Here is a 21573-nt window from a genome sequence, read left to right as displayed (position 1 = left end):
GACAACTGTCGGCCAAAGTCCAGAGATGAACTTAGCCCGGAGTCATCATATCGGACATCATAGGACATGTTGCCCTCCCTTTTGGTAGTTTCCCAATCCGTCCTCTTTGCCGGCATTTCAATTCGTTTATGCCGGAAGAAGGCGAAAAATCTTGTAGTCTCTTTCAGAAATGTTGATGCCTGGTTTTTCGGAGGGCTAATGATTTCCCCAACTGTACGCATTTCGTTGACACTTTTACCATGGAAAATTGTGAAATCGGAATGAGTGTAAAGAGGGGTTTTTGGCGAAGAGAGGTATTCCGGGTGAACTGCACATGAACAGGCTTGTCCTTGTACTGGCAGTTGTCATTTTAGTTATTGCATTACAAAAGCGTCTGCGTTTGATTATGTCTCGTGTCCCTCGTACCCTGTACGAATTTTCACAATTTTCAAGCACTGAGAAAAAGGCGATTGAACAAATTTTAGAAATCGAAAATAATGTTATACATCTCTTAAATCGGATTTTTCAAAATAAAATTCAGATTTGAAATGCCTGGGATATATTTTTTTTCTTTTCTCTGATAATTGTTGAAATTAGTTGAACTAGATAAAAAAATAAAACATTTATTTTTTTAATGGAACATATTTAATTTCAAGTTGCTAGTACCAAAGGCGGATAATCACCCCTGTAAGGTATAAAACTATTCCATGTAGTAACAAAAATATTTCATCATTTTTATTTAACTTAAAAACATAGATATAACTTTTTTTTTATTAAGAAGCCCTTATTTTTTCTCTCTGCAGTACATTTCTACCGCTCGCAATGTGCTAGGTTTTAATGGCCTGACACTGTTTCCGTTCCAGGAGCAGTTCAACATGCAACCGGCAAACCAGCGGGGGGTGGGCGGTATGCAGTGGGCGGTGGATAGTGGGCGTGTGGGTGAGGTACATCTGTGTAATTTGCTTGCACTTGCCGGCGCTCGTTACGTAATTGTGATCAGTTGCAGCAGCAGCACCAGCAGGCGCCGTAAATGCTTGACAAACTCGCACGTCACGGCGGTCGCTCGTTGTCCTTGACAGGAGCCATTTAGACAGATAGAGAGGGGGATGCGAAAAAGCGGGAGGGCGGGAGGAGGAAGGCGGGAAAAAGGGCACGCGGCATTTTCCAAAATGGCCAACACTGTCACGGCTGCTGGCCAACCGTTAGCGTATTTTTTTTTTTGTTCATTTTGCAATTTGCAGCTGTCCATTGCATCAATACTCCTCCACACGTTCTTCCCCAACTTTTCCCCTGGACTCCGCTTAATTTCATTGCCACCCGCGAAGTCAGGATTTTATTTTGGATTTTTCCTTTTTCCATCGCTGGCATGTGTTGGTCATCATTTGCATGCAAATTTTTAGCAAACATTTGAAATGCAGGGGGGGGCTAAATCTGAAGAATGCATGTTGAGATGCCCTAACTAGAGTTTGGTTTTGTTAGGTAACTTGATTTTATGATTTCTGATCATGGCTTTTCGGTTTTTGAAAGGGAAAATTGTAAACAAGAACAGAAGTTACAGTTGGATAAGGGGCTTAGATTATGTTGTTTTAATTTTAAATTCATATTCAAAGTAAACACACAGCTTAAACGTTTTTTTAGAGCTTTTGTAGTATTACTTAATTCAAAATAATATAGGTTTCTTTTTACCTAGTTAGGGCAAACTGAATTCAGTTTTCCTGCCCGAAAACCCAACTCCCATTTTCGTGCTGAAATGCGAAGTTAGTGCTTCGAAAGACCCCTGAAAATTGTGCAATGTCAAAAAATATAAACGAGCTGCTCAATTTTTAATAGGCTTGCCTATATAATGGCCTCGCGTGACTTAATTGAGATTATGGCGGCCTGGAATTGGCTTTATGTCATTAACTAAATGTCGGATGTTGCTGAGGGGAAGGGAGTGGGGGGGATGGCAGCGGTGGTGGTCTCCATGGGGTATATATATATTGAGCTTAACAAACTAATTTTGCGCACATTCTGCCCTGGTGTGGCCCGAGCTGGCCGACAGTCAAAAAGTCAAACACTATTTTGCATAATTTATGGTCAGGTCATTAGCGTGTTTAAAACTGTAGCGACCAAAAGGGGAGTGCAGTGCCAGTGGCTAACCGCTAGCAAACAAACATAGTTTATAATTAAAACAAAATGGCGCCCCTAGGGCCATGTCCAGATACAGAGATATATTGGGATTTAGACAGAGCTAGACGGATGTACGTAACAGTTGGAAAAATTTTAAAGTCTCACGTAAAAGCATTAAATTACATGTGCTGTTTAAAAAGTGCTGCAATTGATACATTTTTAGAACTATTTATTTTGAAAAGAGCATATGTTTTAAATCAACATTATAAATTAATATAAAACTATTTATCCTTCCGAATATTTTAAAATTGAATAAAAACATAATTTGAAATATGTAACATTTTTAGAAAAATTTTTATAGATCTTTGAATTAAATTTTGTTTAACATAAAACATTTTTATTTAACATCTAGAAAGCCATTTCAAAATAAAATATATAATTCAATTCTAGTTCATTAGAATTATATATTTTCTTGTGTAATCTCAAAAATAAATACAACTTCTTTCATTATTCAAAATTCGAATTAAAATAGGTTTTTGATGCCAACCATTAAAATGTTAATACCTTTTAAAATATGCTATTATAAGTTCTAAGTAAATTTTTTTCCCATTTTAAGGAAAGCATTTCATAAAATATATATTTTAAACCCCAAAAAATGTTTTAATTACATTTGATAAATTTTTGAAATATTTATTTTTAGGCACAGTACTCACTGTATATGTCGCAGTGCTCGCCCTCGTAGTCGGTGCCAAAGCAGTCGCAGGATATGCCGCCGTAGTGGTTGATGCAGCGCGATCCCACGAAGCAGAGGTTGTGCCGGGACTCGCACATGTCCGAGCATCCTTCGTTGACGTTCTCGTGCTTGGTGGCCACCAGGGGGGCGATGGGCAGGAGGTCGGAGGCGGCCTTGCCGGAGCTCAGGACCACATTGCGGATGCAGCCCACAAAGGACTCCGTAATGTATTTCACGCCGTGCAGCTTCTCCTCCGAGGAAAGGCCTGCGAAATTGCACAAGGGACGGGGGGTGGAAGGATTGGTCAGTGTTTGGTCTTGGCTGGGAAACCACAGATTAATTAACATGCTGAATATTTGGAAATGGATTTTGGCTATATCTGTGTGGGCTCTAGTGGGCGGAGTGACCATGTCGGACGGCCATAACATAATTTCGTTGTTTACAGTTGAAAGTTTTGATGGGATTTTTGGCCGCTGCTGTTGTTAGAGATTTAAATATTGCTTAATTAAAAAAGTTGTCTCCACTCAGTTTTGCGGATCACCAAAGACCGGTTTAAATAAATACAAGCAGAGAGGGCGGTGGGACTTTCCGCAATTATTTATAGTCATAAAAGTGTTTTTCGTATGGCTAAAATTCGTTTTAAATGCTATTTGTGGCTGTCAGATTTTTGGAGCTTATATTTTCTGAAGACTCGTATTTTATTTGATTTAGTTTGTAATTACTTATTTACTTCCAGTCCACTTTAAACTATAAATAAAATATAATAATGTTAGAAAATTGTAGATACACTAATGGTATTACATATTTGTTAAAAGAATACCTAAATGGCAAAATATTGGTTTGTTAGTCAAAAATGTGGCCATGGAAATTCATCCCAACCATAAAACAAATAATTTATTTGCCTTTTCGTTAGCAATTTCTAAATATGGAAATACCATGTGAAATAATATTTATTTACTTATAGACATTGGCCATAAATACTGTTCCCTGCAAACGTTCTATAAAATGCTTTTAAAGTTTATTGATTGCATGCTTTCCATTTCATTTTCACATTTCACTTTTGCCCATCAATTGTGGGCCAGTCTCCAGGGGCTTCCTTGCAATGCAGCCGCAACAAAATCATTTTTCCAGGGCAAAAAAAAGATAGTATCCACCTACACATTCTATACGCTCTGGCTTCATTCAATCCAAAAACACGCTCAGCGGGAGCTGGCTCGGAAAAACTAGACCAACATCATCAGAGTGCAATCAATGGCCCATTCTGTTGGCCTGCTTACAAAACCCTTTTTTCCATGGCCTCTGGTGTTCGCAACGTGAAATAATTAAATTTTCAAATAACGCACTAAAGCAGCTTTCAAAGACATACATATGAACACTCGCAAAGCCTCGATTCAATGGGAAATGAGCATGTTCAGTTTAGGGTCGTTCACGCTGATACACTTGAAGAAAAGTTGAAATCGTTTAATCTCTTGAGCTTGCACCTTGTGTTTAATAATGAAATTAAAATTCATACAACAGAAAAAGAGTTTCAAACAAACTTTGCAGATTTGGAATTTTATTTTAGTAGGTGGGTAAGAAAATGCAAGTGCCTTATTTATTCAGAAAAATATACAATATGTGTTATCTGTTTAAATTGTTCCTGAATTTATTTAGAAATTTTTTTCGTGAATTTTATAAATATTCTTAGAACTGTAATACGCAAAACTAAATTAAATTTGATATTGTTCTGATAGAACTGGTGCCAAAGTACTATTATGTTTTGTATGTATTATCTGAATGTGTTCGTCGCCACCGCCAAACTGCAAGTTCGATTTTCAATTTTCAGTTGCACATTTTCCGATTTTTCGTCAGCGCTCTTATGTGCTATTCTATCCCATATATATATATATACGCATACTAAACTTTCTATGTTCCACATTGATGCGCTGGCTTATGTGTGAATTTCGCGTACGAGAATCATTGCATATATTCTCGGGCGTAGCCTTTAATATGATTGATTGTGGGGGGTGGAAGCTTTGGTGGAGTCCGTGAGGATTTTCGGATGGAACGGGTACACATACACAATTGATTTGGGCACTCACCTCCGACCAGGACCACCGACGGCAGATTCGTGGAGACGCCGTAGTTGTACTCGTGATTCAGTCCTTTCAGATAGACCTCCTCCTGACTATTGTCGACGCGTGCAATTAATCTTGCGCCATGGACATCGATGCGCACCTGTGCAAAACAGACAGCGAGGGATCGGTTAGTAGCGTAAAACCAATAAACCAGCTTGCCATGGGTGTGGGCATGGTCACGGGGGCGCTGGGATGGGGGCGTGGCATTCGCACACAGACAAATGATAAAAATTTATGAATTTATGCGTTTTGGCCCCGAGTTGAAGTTGCAAGTTTTTGCCAAGCGGCATGCGATAAATTGTTGTTGCTACCGCTTTTGTTGCTGTCGTTGCTACTGCTGCTGCTGCTGCAACAGCATGGGTAAAAATCTACGAAAATGAATTGCAACTGCTGTGCGCACAAACTCATACTGGGATCAGCTGAAATTCATTAGGAATTTGCGTGTTATTTATGAGTGCATGCATGTGTCTGCATTTGTGTATGCGTGTGCACTAAGAAAAAAAAATTGGTTTTATTTTTTTGCAGATATTTAAACAGGAGCTGATAATGATTTGTTGTCTGACTGGCTGTTATTATTTTTTTCGAGTGTACTATCCCACTTTCTGTATGAGGGTGTGATTAGTAGGGGATCTGCTTGTTTTAAATATGAAAACATGAACTAAGCTAAGCTGCTGCTACTGGTTTTTCGGTTGCTCCTGCCATTGTTATTGATGATGATGATGCTGACGATGCTTGAGGGATTGCGGTTAGCTACATGCGTGGAAAAGTAGGAGCAGCAGCAGCAGCAGTAACAGCAGCAACATGCAACCATTGGAGCCCATGTCCGAGGTGAGTTAACAAAGTTGAACGCACATAAATCAACTTGCTCGCTTTGTTATAAAAGTTTGATAAAGCGTTTTGCACACATGCACCGGCAGCACACATTCCGCATTGCAATCTTGCTAATTGCTTGCTGAACGCACTGCCATGCTAATGTTGGTCGAAAAACGCCAGATGTTAACCGACTACAAATTACCCTTGCGAGTCCCCAAAGAGTTAAGTCTACCGGATGTCTGATAGCCCCGCTGGACTTGTGGTATTCGACCGGGTTTCTTTGGAGGGTCCCTGCCAGACTTGACCCCGTTTTTGGGAAACTCACCATCACACTGTGCCATTCATCTCGATTCAGACTCTCGCCCACAGTGACACTCGTTGAATGCTTGCCAAAGACATGGACCACCTTCAGCTGGCCCTTCTCCACAATCACATAGAGTGCATAGGGGTCCAAAATAATGCGATCCGGATTCTTAACGTTGTGATAGACGAGCAGGCCGTGCGGCAGTCGGGTGCGGAATTGAAATGAAATCTCACGGCAAAGTCTGCAAAGACAGAAGGACGTAGAGCGGCCAGTGCATTAGCATTAGTGTTGCAATTGTGGGCCCCGAAAAGTAGCTCAATGCGGCATTAGTCTGGCTTGGGTTAATTTAAAGAGGCTTGAGTCTCTTCATAATAGCTATAACGAGTTAATTCGAAGTATAATTATCTTGTCTTTATAAATAATTGCTCTATTCGGTGATGCCACAGAAATCATTGGGGATTTGAAATCACTTAAAAAAGGCATCAAAAAGTATGCAATGAAAAACAGAACATCTTACTTCGTAATTAATATGTGTTTGCATATTTTTCAAAGCATTTTAAAGTAATATCAAAACTACTGATTTACTTTTATTGTTTTTAAATAAATAATTGTTATATTAAATATAAAACATAGTTCTTAAAAATTAATTCCTTTTTCTAACAACCAAGGACATTTAAAAAGGGCCTTATTAAGCAATTTGCTTTTTTTAACAATGTGAAATGTTCCATCTTAATTAGTGATAAATCATTTTAAACTTTTTAAAGGAGCCCAAAGTTTTGGCCAGAAAATAGCCAAGTTGGCCACACTTATTAGCATATGTGTGAGGGTCGGTGTGTTTGCCTGACAGAGTTTTAAATTTATTTGTTCTTTGCTCTTGACTGCTGTTGCCGTTGCTGTTGTTTGTGCTGCTCCTGCTGTCGGCAGCCACATGAGTTACAATTAAAACTACAGCACAAATTGCCAACTGGGCCAAGTACGTAGCAGTTACTGACCAGCGGCAACAACGATAACAAATATAAGTTCTATATTTGGCAAAGTTATGTTTAATTTTATTTGCCTGACTGTCTACATGTTTGTCCAACATGTGCGCACATACACCGCATTTAAATAATGTTTTTTATCTTAATTTAATATGCAAATGTCAAATGTTTCTAGGCAAGTTGAATTTTAAATTCAGCAAGCCCAAAGATCTTGGCCAGAAGTCGTTTTGGACCATTTAGATGTCACAACATGGGCGAAAAGGTTTCGGCAATTGAGCAGAAAATTAACTTCAGACCTGGTTTTTGGGATGCTTTTTTACTTCTACCTTTTCCTGCTTGCCTTTTGATTGTTTTGTGTAAGCTACCGATAAGATTGCAGTCCCCTAAGAAAATTGTTGAGAGAAAATCAATTTTCAAACGGTGAAGGCAACGTCAGTTTGGCTAATTGCCGTTGTACACAGCTTTCCCCATTAACCCCATAGGTATCGCAGTATTTCATAAAAAGCTTAAAACATTTTTACACTTAATAACCTCGGTTGTCAGCTCGATTTGTTAGCTTTCACTCACGCTCACTCAAATGCCAGATTTAATTGTTTTCTATTTCACTAGAGGTAAATGTTAATATCTAAAGACACGCAATCGATGTACATGGAAAGCATATTACCGACAGGTTTTTTAAATACATTTCATTTTAGAAGTAGTGGTTGTTCAAATGAATAATTCAATATGGTTATTAAAGTGGTTTTAAACAAAATTAAACTACCACCCGTTTTTTTTAATTTAAAAGATTTTTTATAAGTCTGCCAGTGTGCAATATTTTACTCTGATTTTCCCAATTCGACTGATGTTTGCTAGTAAGAATTCAAATTAGACCTTCTCTAGATTATTGCCTTCCAAACTTCCCCTTGACCTTTCTGGGGTTAAGGGAATAAAGCACTTTTGAGCCAAAAGGACAACAATCCGCTAAATGACGCGCCGTTGCAGCACCGGCGAGTTGTAGTGGCATGCAAAGGACCTGAGGCTGCCACCTGCCAGGTGGTCAGTGCCTGCAATGCCCCGCAGCACTCCCAGCCCACTCACCTTAATTGAAATGTCTGTATGATGTCGCCGTCCATTTGGATGAACGTGTTGTTCTTGGCGAAAATGAAAGTTTTGCCTTGGCCGGTCTCCGCGAAAGTCAGCTCGGGGCCGCGCTGTTCGATGGGCACGGGCGTGGTTCCATCCCCGCCCTCGGCCCCGCCCATTCCGTCCGGCGATTGGGCCGGACCCTGGGTGTACGGCGAACCGAGGAGCATGGAACTCTCCGTGGTGCTCGGCTCACGGGTGGTGGACTGCAGGAACGGCGGCAGAGTATCTGCAAGAGATGTGACGTCAATTGGGATTACTAATGGGTCAGCTTAGGCACGTAAATTAATCATGGGAAAATAACTAGGCAGTAGCTTAAGAAGGGATCATCGTTACAACCAATAAAATTCACTGATTTTTTGGTTTAAATATTTTTCAGTTCAAAAATAGGCTAGCTTTTTTACAAATCATAACTATTGCTTTTAAAATATGCCTATAAAAAATAAATTATTATTTAATAAATATTATGACAAGGAAAAGCAAATAAAATGTCTTTGTTTTAACTGTATTCCCAATTTAATGAAACTAATGAAAATTACGTGTTTAAGTACTGTGAGAAATTTGACTACATTATTTTTAAAAGGCATGTTTGACAACCACAATTATAAATATTTCATTTGGCTAGGTATGTATTCGGAATTTTGTTGGGATTTTAAATCACTTAAAAATATGACTGAAAGCATGCTATATTAAATTGGACAATTTTTTCTGTGAAATTTATTGTGGCATGTATTGAAGCACCTTAACAAAAATATGATAAATAACTCTTTGTAGTGTTAAAATGTGTATAATTTAATTCAAATTTTTTGTAGTGTTTTTGTTAAATCGAAAAAAAGGCTAATTTAAATATTTTAGTTTTAATTTAATGACTTCGTTAAACTTACGAGGTCCGCCGATGCAATGGAAGAGGCACTCCGCCTCTGTGCCGAAACGGTTCTGCGGATTGCCCTCACAACCGCCCCAAATGAAGTTGGTGCACTCGTTTGTGGTTGGCTCGTAGCGCCACTTGTAGATGTATTGCTTGCAGGGACCCGGATCCCCAGGACCGGCGCACTTCTCGTACTGGCTGCTCTTCTGACCTTGGATCATGGCAGAGTTGTTGCCGCTGCCGCTTATACCGCTATTACTGCCGGCGGCACCGCTGCTGCCACCCGCTGGCGAACCGCCCGCAGAGGTACCGCCCCCCCGAATCCGGTGCTGATTGTCCACCGGGATTGCTGCCGGCCAATCCCCCCTCCGCTGAGGCTTATGTTGCTGCCGCCCAGATTGCTGGGATTTCCTGCAACAAGGATTGGCGAAATACCGCCACCGGCAGCGACGGCATCCGTTGAGGTCATATTCGGCAGGCTGAGGGCCGAGGCGGTGCAAATGAGAGGCAGTAGCACCAGGATATGGGGGAAGGCCATGTCGAGGACGGAGGACAGGCGATGGCCTATTTTTCCTTGGAAACTGTAACAAAAGAAGGAAACAAGGGGTCAACTTTGAATAGAAATTATGTTGGTTTCTTATCACTTTAAGCTGAAAATATTTACTTAAGCCGACATAATCTTATAGTTCTTGAGACAAATAAAGATAATTTCAAGTATGGTCTTTCTATGATCGAATTTCTCTTTACTTTTAAAACGCAAGTGAAACATTTATTTATGACACATAAAAACAAATATAAAACCACTCTTTATAAAAAAACAACATTTACATTTACATACATCTAGCTTAAATAAAGTAATTTCTTCACTTCTCCATTTTTGTAACCCGAATCGAGTGCCTTCATGCGATTCTAGCACATTTTTCCTCCTCTTTGTTCATTAGATTTCCTTGTAATTGCACAATAAATTTACCAAGGCAATTTACTTGCATGTCACAAGAGCACAGAGCAGATCTGAACAGAGCCATCACAGCTTATGATTCCGGCTGCTGAAGAAGTTTACTATTGTCATGTGCGGCACTAAAATCCCATTTACATCATCGTGCTCATCATCATCAGTCAATGTCTCTGTTCTGTTCCTCTGAGGCGACGATGCTGCATTTCTTGATGCCATTTAGCGAAGAGGAAAACGAACCAAGTTTTCTGCTTTCACTTCCGCCGGAAATGTGACACACTCACCCACACACACACACTCATATATATATATATGTATGATAGACACTGGCTAGAGGAAGACGCATGAGCTTGGCTTGATTTACAAGTAGCTTAGCACCATCAAGCGAAAAAAGTGTCAAAAATCTCAAAATAATGATGCGCACAGTTTACACTAAATGGAATGGAGAGGTAGAGAATTGGGCGGAAACTAAAAGGAAATAGGAAATTAAGTTTTTCGCACACCCCCTTGGAAAACTTTGAGAGTTTCACAGGGCTCAGATTATGGTTAATACTGGAAGTTGTCTCATCTTCCCTATGGGCGGCAGTTTTATGTTTTTGTCTGCCATTTCCGTTCATAAGCAATTTTTAATTGTGGCTTTCGTTGCCCGGGCAGCATGAAAAATGAGCGCAGGGTCGAGCAGCCGGACGGAGTTCATGCGAATTAATAAACCTCAAAGTGCTGGTGTGGCATTAGACACGGGTCCCGGCTCGTATCCTAGAACGGTTCGGGGTCTTAGGTCGGGTTAACACGGAAAAAAGAGTTTGAAAGTTTCAAAAAAGGATGAGGAAATGGGACAAAATCAAAAGTAGGAGAAACGGACGTAAAATGTTTCAGGTGGAACTTAAATTCAAAGAAAACACCCTTTGAATTACTTTAATTAAACTTTTTTTGGTAAATTAAAATTCAAAATCTAGCAAATGCTGGATATTATTTTATGTGAAAAAAGCTATCATGAATTCTTGGCCTAAATAATGTTGTTATTGAAAAGTAAATACAAACGGATTTTAATATGTAACAAATAAATTGTAAACTTTATGTAAATGTAGGGTTGGTTTAATATTTTTTAAAGTTATTCATTTGAAATCAGAAATTTCGAACTCCATTCATCATTTTATATGGGGTTTTCCTGCAGTGAAGTCGCATGCTGGCAGAAATTATTGATGCATATGCCGGGCTGTCCAGGACGTGCGTGCCATCCGGTCGTTGAGTGGGTCCAGAGGGTGGCGGTGTCCTTTAGATGGATGGCCCAAAAATTGCATTGGATTTTGGCTGTGGAGCTGCATGACCAAGAAGTTCGTCTGTCGGCCACCCCGCAAATCCCCCTTCTTTCCGGGGCCCAAATTCCTTTCACGGGGTTCAGGCAAGCGCAAAAGTTTACCCAACTTTGCCGAGGGACCCGCAAGGAAAACCATTGCCTGCCGGCCATATGGACGAGGATTTTGGCCTAAAGTGCATTAGGAGGAGGAGAGAAAACTTGAGCCGATAAACCATCTGTTACCTGCGTGGGCAGGCGGTTAGAGAGACCTAAGTCCGGCACTCAGGTACAAGGGCAGCCCAAAGGATTGGCCGCGAAAAATCAGAAAACCCGCAGGACAGGCAAAAAACAAGATAAACAAGCAGTGGCCTGCATAACAGGAGGAGGTCCTTAAATACCCACCCAAACTCAGAGCTGGCATTCATTTGCCAGTAAACCGCCAGCATGGAAGCATCAATCGCCTACGCATTATTTTTGCACCGCCAGGAGCTGCAGCGCCGCCAGATGCTCTACATCCAAGTGTCCAAGACCAAGATCCAGTTGACCAAGGAGCTGATCGCCGAGCAGAAGCAACGATTGGCCACCTGCTCGGCCGAGGATCTGCAGATCCTGACCAGAGAAACCCAGTTCAAGCGGCAACTTCAGCAGAAACTCAAGCACCGGAACAAGCAGCTAAAAGCGATTGCCAAGCAACAGGAGAGGCGAGGATGAGCCAAAAAAGGATGTCCCAACTTCCCTCAGGGCTACCACTTTAATTAGTTTTAGTTTAGCGCAAATGATGTGTGCCTTTCCATAGTATAGTTTATTTTAGTTTTACGCTCAAAGAAATAAAATTTCCCATGCAAATCAAGCCAAGTTGTCTTTGGAGGTACTCTCTACAAATATGGGGTATACGAAATGGGAGGTAATTGATTTTTTTACTAAAAACCAATGAAAATTTAAGTGAATTTTCAAATCAGTAACAAATCATTGCTAAATAATTAATTTGTTAATTTTCCCATTTTGTTGACACTTACAAAATTTAATTGTGAATGAATTTAATTCATAAACTGTTTAAAGATTTCTCTCCCTTTCATCCAAATACAAAGCTACTTATTTTCCATAATTTATTCAACATATTTCCATTTACCATGAAGATAATGATGAATCATATATAAACAATTAAATAAATAGATTGCATTTTTCCTTTTAGTTATTTACCCGTACGTTCATGTAAAACAATATAAATCAGCATTAATCTCATAAGCACTTACTTTTTATTGAGAATTTAAGCCATCTATCAGCTTTCGGATATCAATAAACTGGTGAGTTTCATTAATTCAATCATTCACTTGCACTTGTGGTCCTATATCCTGCCACCACTCAACCATTTATTTAAACTCGTGCAATTTTTTACTAACCCCATTAAGGGTATCCATTGATCGATGCATTTTCCGCGAAACTTTTCGCACTTTCCCCGCCATGTTGGCATTTCCTCCTCGCTTTTTACCGTTTTCACAGCAAACGCAAAGCGATTTAAATTGAGCTCGCGTACGTTGCACACCAACAGCAACAACAACAATAATAGCAATAACAAAAGCAACTAGTTCGTACAACAACAAAACTAAGTAATAACAGCAGCCTGAAGAAATTTCCCCACCACCTCCACCAAACACCTCCCGCTAAATTACACGTTTTGTGCTCAACGTCGCCGCCTCCCGCCCTATATAGCTATATATATATATATATATATATATGATATATATATTCAGCTATAGGGTGGAAAAAAGAGTGAGACGGTGGGAAAAGAAAGCGCACAAGGCAAGCCGAAAAGCGGGAGTAAGGAGGGCAAATGAAAGCAAAGTGAAGTCAAATTAAATTAAATGACAGATGTCTGACATTTTGATAGTCGTGCGTGAGGCTCTATGTCCCTTGGTATGTGTGTATATGCAATATAAACACATGCAAATAGTGCATTGGAAAAAAATAGGATACCATTTTAATCATTTAAGATTTTAAACATATTGTTTATAATAGTAAAATAAAGTATATCAAGGCATTTGCAAGTAGTACCTATATTTCTATATTTACTATAAATTATACGACAAAAATAGCGCAAGGTTTCATTTAATTGATAACGCTCTAATTTAAAATACACCCAACATGTGATTAAGCGTGTTAATTTAATACTAGTATTTAAGTTATATAAAGGCAATACATAGTTGTATTATATAAATATTTTTCATTTTGATTTTTTTAAAGAATTAATCCATAGGATAAAAGGCAAATAAACTTAAGCAGTATTAACAATAATTAAGCCCTTAAAATATTTCTTTTTGTTGTGAATGAATAAGTTTTCTCAATGAGTTTAATCTGGAGCCTAACATGTTCTTTAAGTTATGAAAAATATTACTTACATAGAATATTTTTGCTTTTTACTTTGATTTCTTGCAGTGCTATAACATTTGTGTATGTAAAAGTCAAGTGTCGCAAGGCAAATGCACATGCACTTGCAGGGACAATGGGTGGCATCGATGGGCTCGACGAGGGAGGGGGTGGTGGAAGGGGGATGTTCGAGGGGGTGTCACTGGGTGTGCGTTGTTGGTGTTGTGTGCATGTCTCCCAAGTGTTGGTCGCGTAAGGGTAATGAATTAAAATAACTTGATTGCATGAAATTGAACGAATTGTTGCCCAAGGAACTCGCGGGACAGAAAATGGAAATGGGAAATGGCTTGGTGAATGGGAAGAAATGGGGGAAAGGAAGGAAAATCGTGTTCAGAGCGAGTGCAGCTCGCGGAAATTGCACTCCTTGTGCGTCTTTTTCCGTATATGTGTGAAAAATATTCACTGAAATTTGTATATTAAGTGACGACGACAATGGCAAAGACAACAACAATGGCCTTTGTCATTGTTGTTTTAGTCTTTGATGCTGTTAGCGTCACGGTCGCGTACGCCAAGTGCGAAGTATATGTCTTCCATATACAAACATACGCACATATGTGTGCGTCCTACAATAGAAGTCAGGATGCATGAATGAGCACTGCTAACTGCGTGGGAGGATTCTGAGCATTGTCAGGACCAAGGAAGGAGCCGGCAAGACAAAGGACACGAGAAAGGAGGTGGAAAAGAGGAGGAAAGCAGGCGGAAGGTCGAGAGACGAGGCGAATGCTGCAGGCATTTAGCCGTTGTGTTTTGCTTCACTAGACTCCTTTATGCGACTGAACTTCACAGTGGAGATTGGCTAAGAAAAACAGAGATTGGCGGAGGAACTAAATTTTTATCATCATTTTATATATTATTTATTTTATATATCATTTAAGAGATTTTACTATTTATAATGATATATATTATCCTCCAATAACAGCGAAAAATTAAACTTAAATACAATACAAATTTAGGGTTATTAATATACATTTTAAATAAATTCATGTCTAGTAATCTTTGTACAACCAAACGAATCAAAATCTATTCTTTTTAAAGTGAATAATTGAATTTTCTCAATTAATAAATGAATAAACTTAACCAATCTAATCAAGGAAGACTATAACTCAAATTGTTATTATATTATGTATGCACCATGTTATGCAAATAAAATTTCACATGTCACATTTTAATTAAAATTTATAGCGAAGGCACAATTTAACAGTTTAAAAAGACAGAAGTAGATTAAATAAGTTGTTTGCAAAAGTTTTATATTATTTACTTTAAATTCAATCTTTAGTGTATTTCTTAAAAGTTGTTTCTTTAAAAATGTTAGCTGTACTTGAAACTAACATAAATGTACTATGTCTTTCAAAGCGAAAACATGGCCCATCCCTTATAGTCCACACACACTGTACTGACAAAAGAAAAGCCGACAAGATTTGTGCGAACATTTTCGCACTAACAAATTCAATTATTTGCAAGCACTTTAAAAATGATTTAATGCCTGTCGTCTGTTGTCCGTCGACGAAGCGAAACACTGAGCCATTAAATGAAACTATAAATGTTTGCATTTAGCAATAGTTTATGTCACACACTCGCATTCGCTTAATGCCCAGTAACATGGCTTAGAATACCAAACGAAATTTATACGCCTGGCTGGGTGCGTTGAGTTTAGTTTTGGGTTTGTTCGGCTGTCTGTTTGTCCGGGATTTCCGTCTGGGCTGCTCCATATGCATTATAATTGCCTGTTATTTGGCCATTGTATAAATAATTATTATTTAATTAGCCTGCACTTGCTCGGGCAATCAAATTATTTGTTTCTTAGTTGGACAGCGAGTGCATCGCCAAAGAATTATGGGAATAACTGAATACTTTTTAATGAGCCCTGAAGCGTGCACGGGATTTTAATTGACTGAGCCTCGTGCAACATTATAATCTATATAGTCATTTTATTAATAAATTACTCCTTACCGCAACGGCATGTCATAAATTGCCCATCGCAATTGAGCCACTTCTTTGCTTGCAGTTAGCCAACTTCGAAATGGACTGTTGTTTTATGCAGCTGCAAATTGTGTTTCCTTGACTTGTTTTGATTATATTTTATTTCTTATATTTATTCATAAATTTCAGAGATTGTTATGGATTTTGTTTATGTATTCGGTAACCCTTGAATTTTACCTGTTACATACCCATCGCTTTGTGTATTTTTAAACTATTCGTTGCTTTAGTTTTATCAAATATTTTTGTTGCACAGACTTTTTTTAAATTCACAACCTTTATTCGGCTCCTTTATATAACTCTTTTTTCTGTATTTTTGATTTGAATATCATTTAACTGTTGTGCGTGTTATCAAATTTTTGTGTATTTGGGTTGCTTCAATATATGCACAAATTTAATTAAATAAGTGACTGAAAAATCATTTCATTATAAAATGAAAAATAAAAATTTGCTGCAATAAATAAACTTGAATGGTAATCGCCGAGTTTTCTTTACATCACGATTTTATGTTGATCCTTTAAATACATTTAAATGCAATTTGTATATAATTGATAATTTCTTGCGGCGACACACATTAAAGGCTTTAATTTCATTTATTGATTTACAAAACAAAACCCTTTTATTACGTTGGTGTAAATTAATTGGCATCATTTACATTAAACTTGCACTTGTTATTCCATTACTGGCCATGTTTCACTCTCGTATTTTATCATAATATTTATTTAAATGCATTTCCGCCAGCAAGTTTGTTATTTTTATTAGCTAAAATGAGCATGTTAATAGGGGAAGCACAAATAAATTATATTATTTTTAATTTATATTCGTTAATTCATTCAAAAAAGAAGAACGATTTTTCAAATTTCCATATCAATTCACATTTGCGGCTCTAGCACTCTCAATATCCGCATTTATTAAATTAAATGCGCTTTCATTTATGCATTTTTATTAACTGGCCAAAAATGGCTTAATTACATGCAATTCATACAAACGAACACTCGAAACGATTTCAATAGATGGCACCAAAAAAAACACAAGCACTGCACTAAAAATGCAATCTGCCGTTTATCCTGTTTAAGCGATGATATGCCAACTTATTGATTTAATTTGCTTCCTGTGCGCTGAAATCATTACGCCCGAAAGAGGAGAACTTGCGCAAACACATGTCGATTGGGGGTATTCGAGGGATTGGAGGGATTAAAGGGGGCGTGGCAGGGTCACACACTCGAGCGTAAAACGTTGCCCAAAATGAGGTCAAAGTGCGCTGGCGTTTTGCGTGACTGAGCGCTCGTTTCGCTCGCTCTTCGCATATTTATTTTTGTACGAGCGAACGCTTCAAGGATGTGTCGCTGCAGTAGTATTGTGCTTTATATTTTCACTATTTTATTTTTCTGCTGACGCACACACATAAACTCAAGCTCGTGTGAACTCATCCAGCTCTGTTTGTTTGTTTGCCTGTATCCTGCGGCTGATGAATCAACTTTTGCCTTTACTCAAGTCACGAAACACAAACCGAAAAACGCACCGAAATCAAGCGGTCGAGGATTACATTTGCGTTGAAAATCAGAGACAATCGAATACACGGACGGCACCGACACGCCGGAAAAGTCGAAAACAGGACACAGATACCGAGATCCAGTTAAGGACCCCACACATCCCCAGAAGGTCTACTGATTAAACGAGATTGGGGTTCGACCGGCCAACTCGTCGTATGAGCAATGCCAATGCCAATCCTTTGACTCGAAATTGAACCGACCCGTTCACTGGCGACGTGCTAATTGCTTGTCCAGGATAATGAATACTTCATTTGGCGGCTGGAGACAGGAGGCGCTCCTTGCTCTCTATTTCGTTGCCATTTAATCCACTTGCCTCGACCTACGCGGTGCGACTAATTCCAGCGACGAAATGTTTAAGCAACGACGCCGACAGCGGCGACGGCTTCTAGTTAGTTAGCGTGCTAAGCAGCAGGAACAACAATAGCACACCCATGCACTGAGCGAAACTATCATACAAATTGGTCATAAATTCGTTGTCAAGACTTAACGAATTTTCTTTGGTCCGTGATTTATTTATTCAATGCTTTGAAACTTAAATATTACACTTAAAGTGAATAATATATATAATGACGTTATAACTTTTTGCAATTCTTTGCTCTTTTCATATACTAAAAAATATATATTTTAATCTAAGTACAAATTATTATTTTATTATTGTGTTGCTATTATAAACACAGCGACACAAGACTAATAAATTAATAATATGTCATTTGTTAATTTATTATATTGTTTTTATGATGTTTTGATTATATAACCTTTTATGATTGAGTTATTTAATATCTAGGAAATAATAAAAAGGAATGTAGGTACTTAAAATGTGCCATTTTTTCCAGTGTAGACTCACGTTGGTGGGGAGTGGTTGGTGGAGTGGGTGTGTGTAGTGACATATAGCATACGAGACAACGATGCCGTGCGGTCTTGGTGGCTATGTAGTGGGTGCCGACTTAAGAGGGGGCTTTGGGGTGCCTTGGATTGACCGGGCGATTTGCTGCGGCTTAGCCATTAAACTGGGCACATTATTAGTTTAAGTTTGGTCCGGACTTGGGTCACTGCTACGATTAACCGTAATAGGCGTCAATTGGAAAATTACCGCCGATCTGCCGCACATCTGAGGCGATGTATCCGTATCTGTTGGGTGTTTGTTCTGGGATTGTGTCGTGGTGGAAGACAAAAGGCCAGGGACTAAGATTTCTCAGATTTATTTGCTTACCCTTTATGGTGTACTCTTCAGTTTGCTTGGGTAGTTTTGACTATATACAAATATTTTAAAGCTTAGGTTTTAGTTGGCTTCAACCAATATTGTTTAATATAATCTTCTTGAATTTATTTCTCTTTTAATACTTAAGGAGAAAAATGTAGTAAAAAAGATTCTACCTTATAGTTTTACAATCTCAAAAGACACAAATTTAATTATAAAACTATATTTTCCTTAAAAGCAACTGCTAACTAATTTAATTGGAAATACAGATTAAATTTCACTTTCTTCCTTTATGGTTCAATGCCAGGGTACATTGAAATGTGCAGTTTTTCTAGAGCATCATGCCATCCGATGTCCTCTCAGTCTTAAATTCTAGCCTTGGGCTCTCAGTCCCCAGTGTTATCTAAATATTTGATTACTTTTTTCTGAGGTTTGTGCCGCTCATTTAAAATTCAATTTATTTTTGGCAGCCGCCCGACAAAGCGACACGAAAAAAGAGTCTGTCACAAAATTTGCATTACTTTTGGCATTGATTTTGTGCACGGAGAAGAGAGACGAGGCAGGGCGACAGATGCCATGGGTCGCGAATCTAGACGGGGCATCTCGGCTCCGTAATTCGTGTGGCAATTGTCTTAATTCGAAAATTGCAACTCTCGCGGTCCGCCGTAGACAAATTGTGGCCATGCACGAGTGTGTACGCATCTGGGCAACCACGATAATGATTGTGTCCCAAGATCCGACCAGATGACAGCCAGAATTCTATTTTGTTGCTGCTTCGGCTTATCTGCTGTCCATCAATGGGAGGGCAAATACATTCGCACACTGAGAGAAACGCTTGAAAATATAATACCTTCTCTAGATATTTCAAAATGTTTGTGTTTATGCCTTTAAAAATATATTACATTTTTTCAAGAATTTTGGAACTTTCCTAAAACAGCGACTTGTTTTGCTAGATAATAATATATATTGTTATTATCTAAAAATAAATTAAAACAAATTAATGAATATTTACTCCATCATTTTTCTGTCTGCACACATCTTAAATGTATGATGTATGTGTACGCTTGTCTCTTGTGTCATAAACGATGACATGTGAGATTTGTGCGGCTCGGTCAAACGAAAAATTGGCGATTGACCTTTGACCCCGGCTTTTGCGTGCTTACTTTGAGATGGGCTTTTTTATTGTTGTGAATTCATTAGAGGCGTTCGTTAATTTGCTTATTAGTTAATTGCATTTGTTGCTCGAAAACATATAAAAGCCGCGCGCGAACAGCATCCAACCACTGATCTGTTGTCATGTGATCGAAAAAAGCGACGTCGAGCGAGCTTATTAAACCAGTTATGGATGCAGTTGTGTGTGCGGGTGTTTTACAACAATAACGATACAAGCAACAACAAGAACTGGGGGACTTTAAATCACGTGCGGTTTTGTCTGCCCGTTATAGGCTATATGGTAATGACTTGACACAGACTCACAGATGCAGATACACACGAACACCATGAGACGTGTGACCACTGTCTGTCTGAAGCTTTGTCATTATACCCTTGCAGAGGGTATTATAATTTTGGTCAAAAGTGTGCAACGCAGTGAAGGAGGCATCTCCGACCCTATAAAGTATATATATTCTTGATCAGGATCACCTCCTGAGTTGATATAGCCATGTCCGTCTGTCCGTCTGTCCGTCTGTCTGTTTCTACGCAAACTAGTCTCTCAGTTTTAAAGCTATCGAGTTGAAACTTTGCACACACCCTTCTTTCCTTTGCACGCAGTATATAAGTCGGAACGGCCGGGATCGGCCGACTATATCCTATAGCTGCCATATAACTGAACGATCGGAAATGCCATAACTCTGCTGTTTGTAAAGTTAGGAAGCTGGGATTTTCTATGTGTTTTATATTTGGCTAATCAATCCGACCTACCAAATTTCATAAGGATCGGCCGACTATATCCTATAGCTGCCATATAACTGATTGATCGGAAATGCAATAACTTTGGTGTTTGTAAAGCTAGGAAGTTTGGATTTTCTATGGGTTTTATATTTGGCCAATCAATCCGACCTACCAAATTTCATAAGGATCGGCCGACTATATCTTATAGCTGCCATATAACTGATTGATCGGAAATGCCATAACTTTGGTGTTTGTAAAGTTAGGAAGTTGGGATTTTCTATGGGTTTTATTTTTGCCCAATCAATTCGACATATTAAATTTCATAAGGATCGGCCGACTATATCCTATAGCTGCCATATAACTGATTGATCGGAAATGAAATAACTTTGGTGTTTTTAAAGTTAGGAAGGTGGGATTTTTTATGAGTATTAAAAATGCATCATATGAATAATTTTGGAGAATATAATTTGCAGAATATTCTGCAAGGGTATTTCAACTTCGGCTCCGCCCGAAGTTAGCTTTCCTTTCTTGTTTCAATTTGCAAAACACTAGCTGAACAGCGTAAAATTGAGTACAATCACTGTGACAAGATACTCGCAGTTACACCTTTTAAACATGAGTTACCTCAACTTAATTAGCTAATAAATTCGAGCATATGTTTGCTATCTATATTTAATCAGCCTATTCTCATGCAGTACAATACTAAAGGGTGTGTATTTTAAAATGTCACTTAGATAAGTTTTTTAAAGTTGTGGCATTATTTATGTTACTGGCATCTCGAAACTTAAAGGTCGAAATATACCATATTGTTAATGCAAATGGATTTAACAGTTGATTAAATACAATAATTAAACAAATAGCAAAAGTTATATTTAAAAAGATTTATTCAAATTAAATCATGATTTAATTAAAAGTTATATTTACATTTATTAACCCGCAAAAGAAGTATCTGAATGTCGGCTAGCAAGTAAAAAACTGCTCACCTCTTTTAATTTGATTATTGTGATATTTAATTTTGCACTATATAATGCTATATTTGTATTGTCACAACGTCAACCGCGTTCAGTTTTTTGTTGACACATTTCGGTTTTCACTACCAATTGTCCGCTCATTAATCGCTCTAACCAAACATTAACTACATTATTGAGTTTGGTTCGGAAGGGCGAATTGCAATTTAATTTGATTTCTGCCGCTTGATTTCCAATTAAAATTTCAACAAACAACAAATCGGAAAAAAATTCAAATGACAAGCGA

General features: G+C 38.4%; 2 protein-coding genes across 2 annotated transcripts in view; one reads left to right on the top strand and one right to left on the bottom strand.

Annotated features, from left to right (window-relative positions):
• The window catches only part of LOC108047776, a 64509-nt gene extending 46965 nt beyond the window's left edge, over positions 1-17544 (bottom strand). Inside the window, 9 exon segments of the mRNA XM_044458308.1 lie at positions 2802-3086; positions 4903-5038; positions 6077-6296; positions 8116-8389; positions 9045-9345; positions 9347-9395; positions 9397-9609; positions 15652-16088; positions 17432-17544. Of these exon segments, the coding sequence (XP_044314243.1) occupies positions 2802-3086; positions 4903-5038; positions 6077-6296; positions 8116-8389; positions 9045-9345; positions 9347-9395; positions 9397-9609; positions 15652-15662 (1489 nt within the window). The 5' untranslated portion in view covers positions 15663-16088; positions 17432-17544.
• Positions 11678-12127, top strand: LOC108039507. Its single transcript, XM_017116538.2, has one exon. It carries the CDS (start codon positions 11722-11724, stop codon positions 11986-11988), a length of 267 nt encoding a protein of 88 aa, XP_016972027.2. The 5' UTR covers positions 11678-11721; the 3' UTR covers positions 11989-12127.
• Positions 17545-21573: the final 4029 nt, after the last annotated feature.

Source organism: Drosophila rhopaloa, unplaced genomic scaffold, assembly GCF_018152115.1.
Source record: "Drosophila rhopaloa isolate 14029-0021.01 unplaced genomic scaffold, ASM1815211v1 contig_163, whole genome shotgun sequence".
NCBI classification, from domain to species: domain Eukaryota; kingdom Metazoa; phylum Arthropoda; class Insecta; order Diptera; family Drosophilidae; genus Drosophila; species Drosophila rhopaloa.
The sequence above is the reverse complement of the archived record's forward strand: the minus strand, read 5'-3'. Positions and strand labels throughout refer to the sequence as shown.

Coding starts and splice junctions, on each gene's coding strand:
- LOC108039507 (XM_017116538.2), top strand. CDS start 11,722: ATGGAAGCATCAATCGCCTACGCATTATTTTTGCACCGCCAGGAGCTG.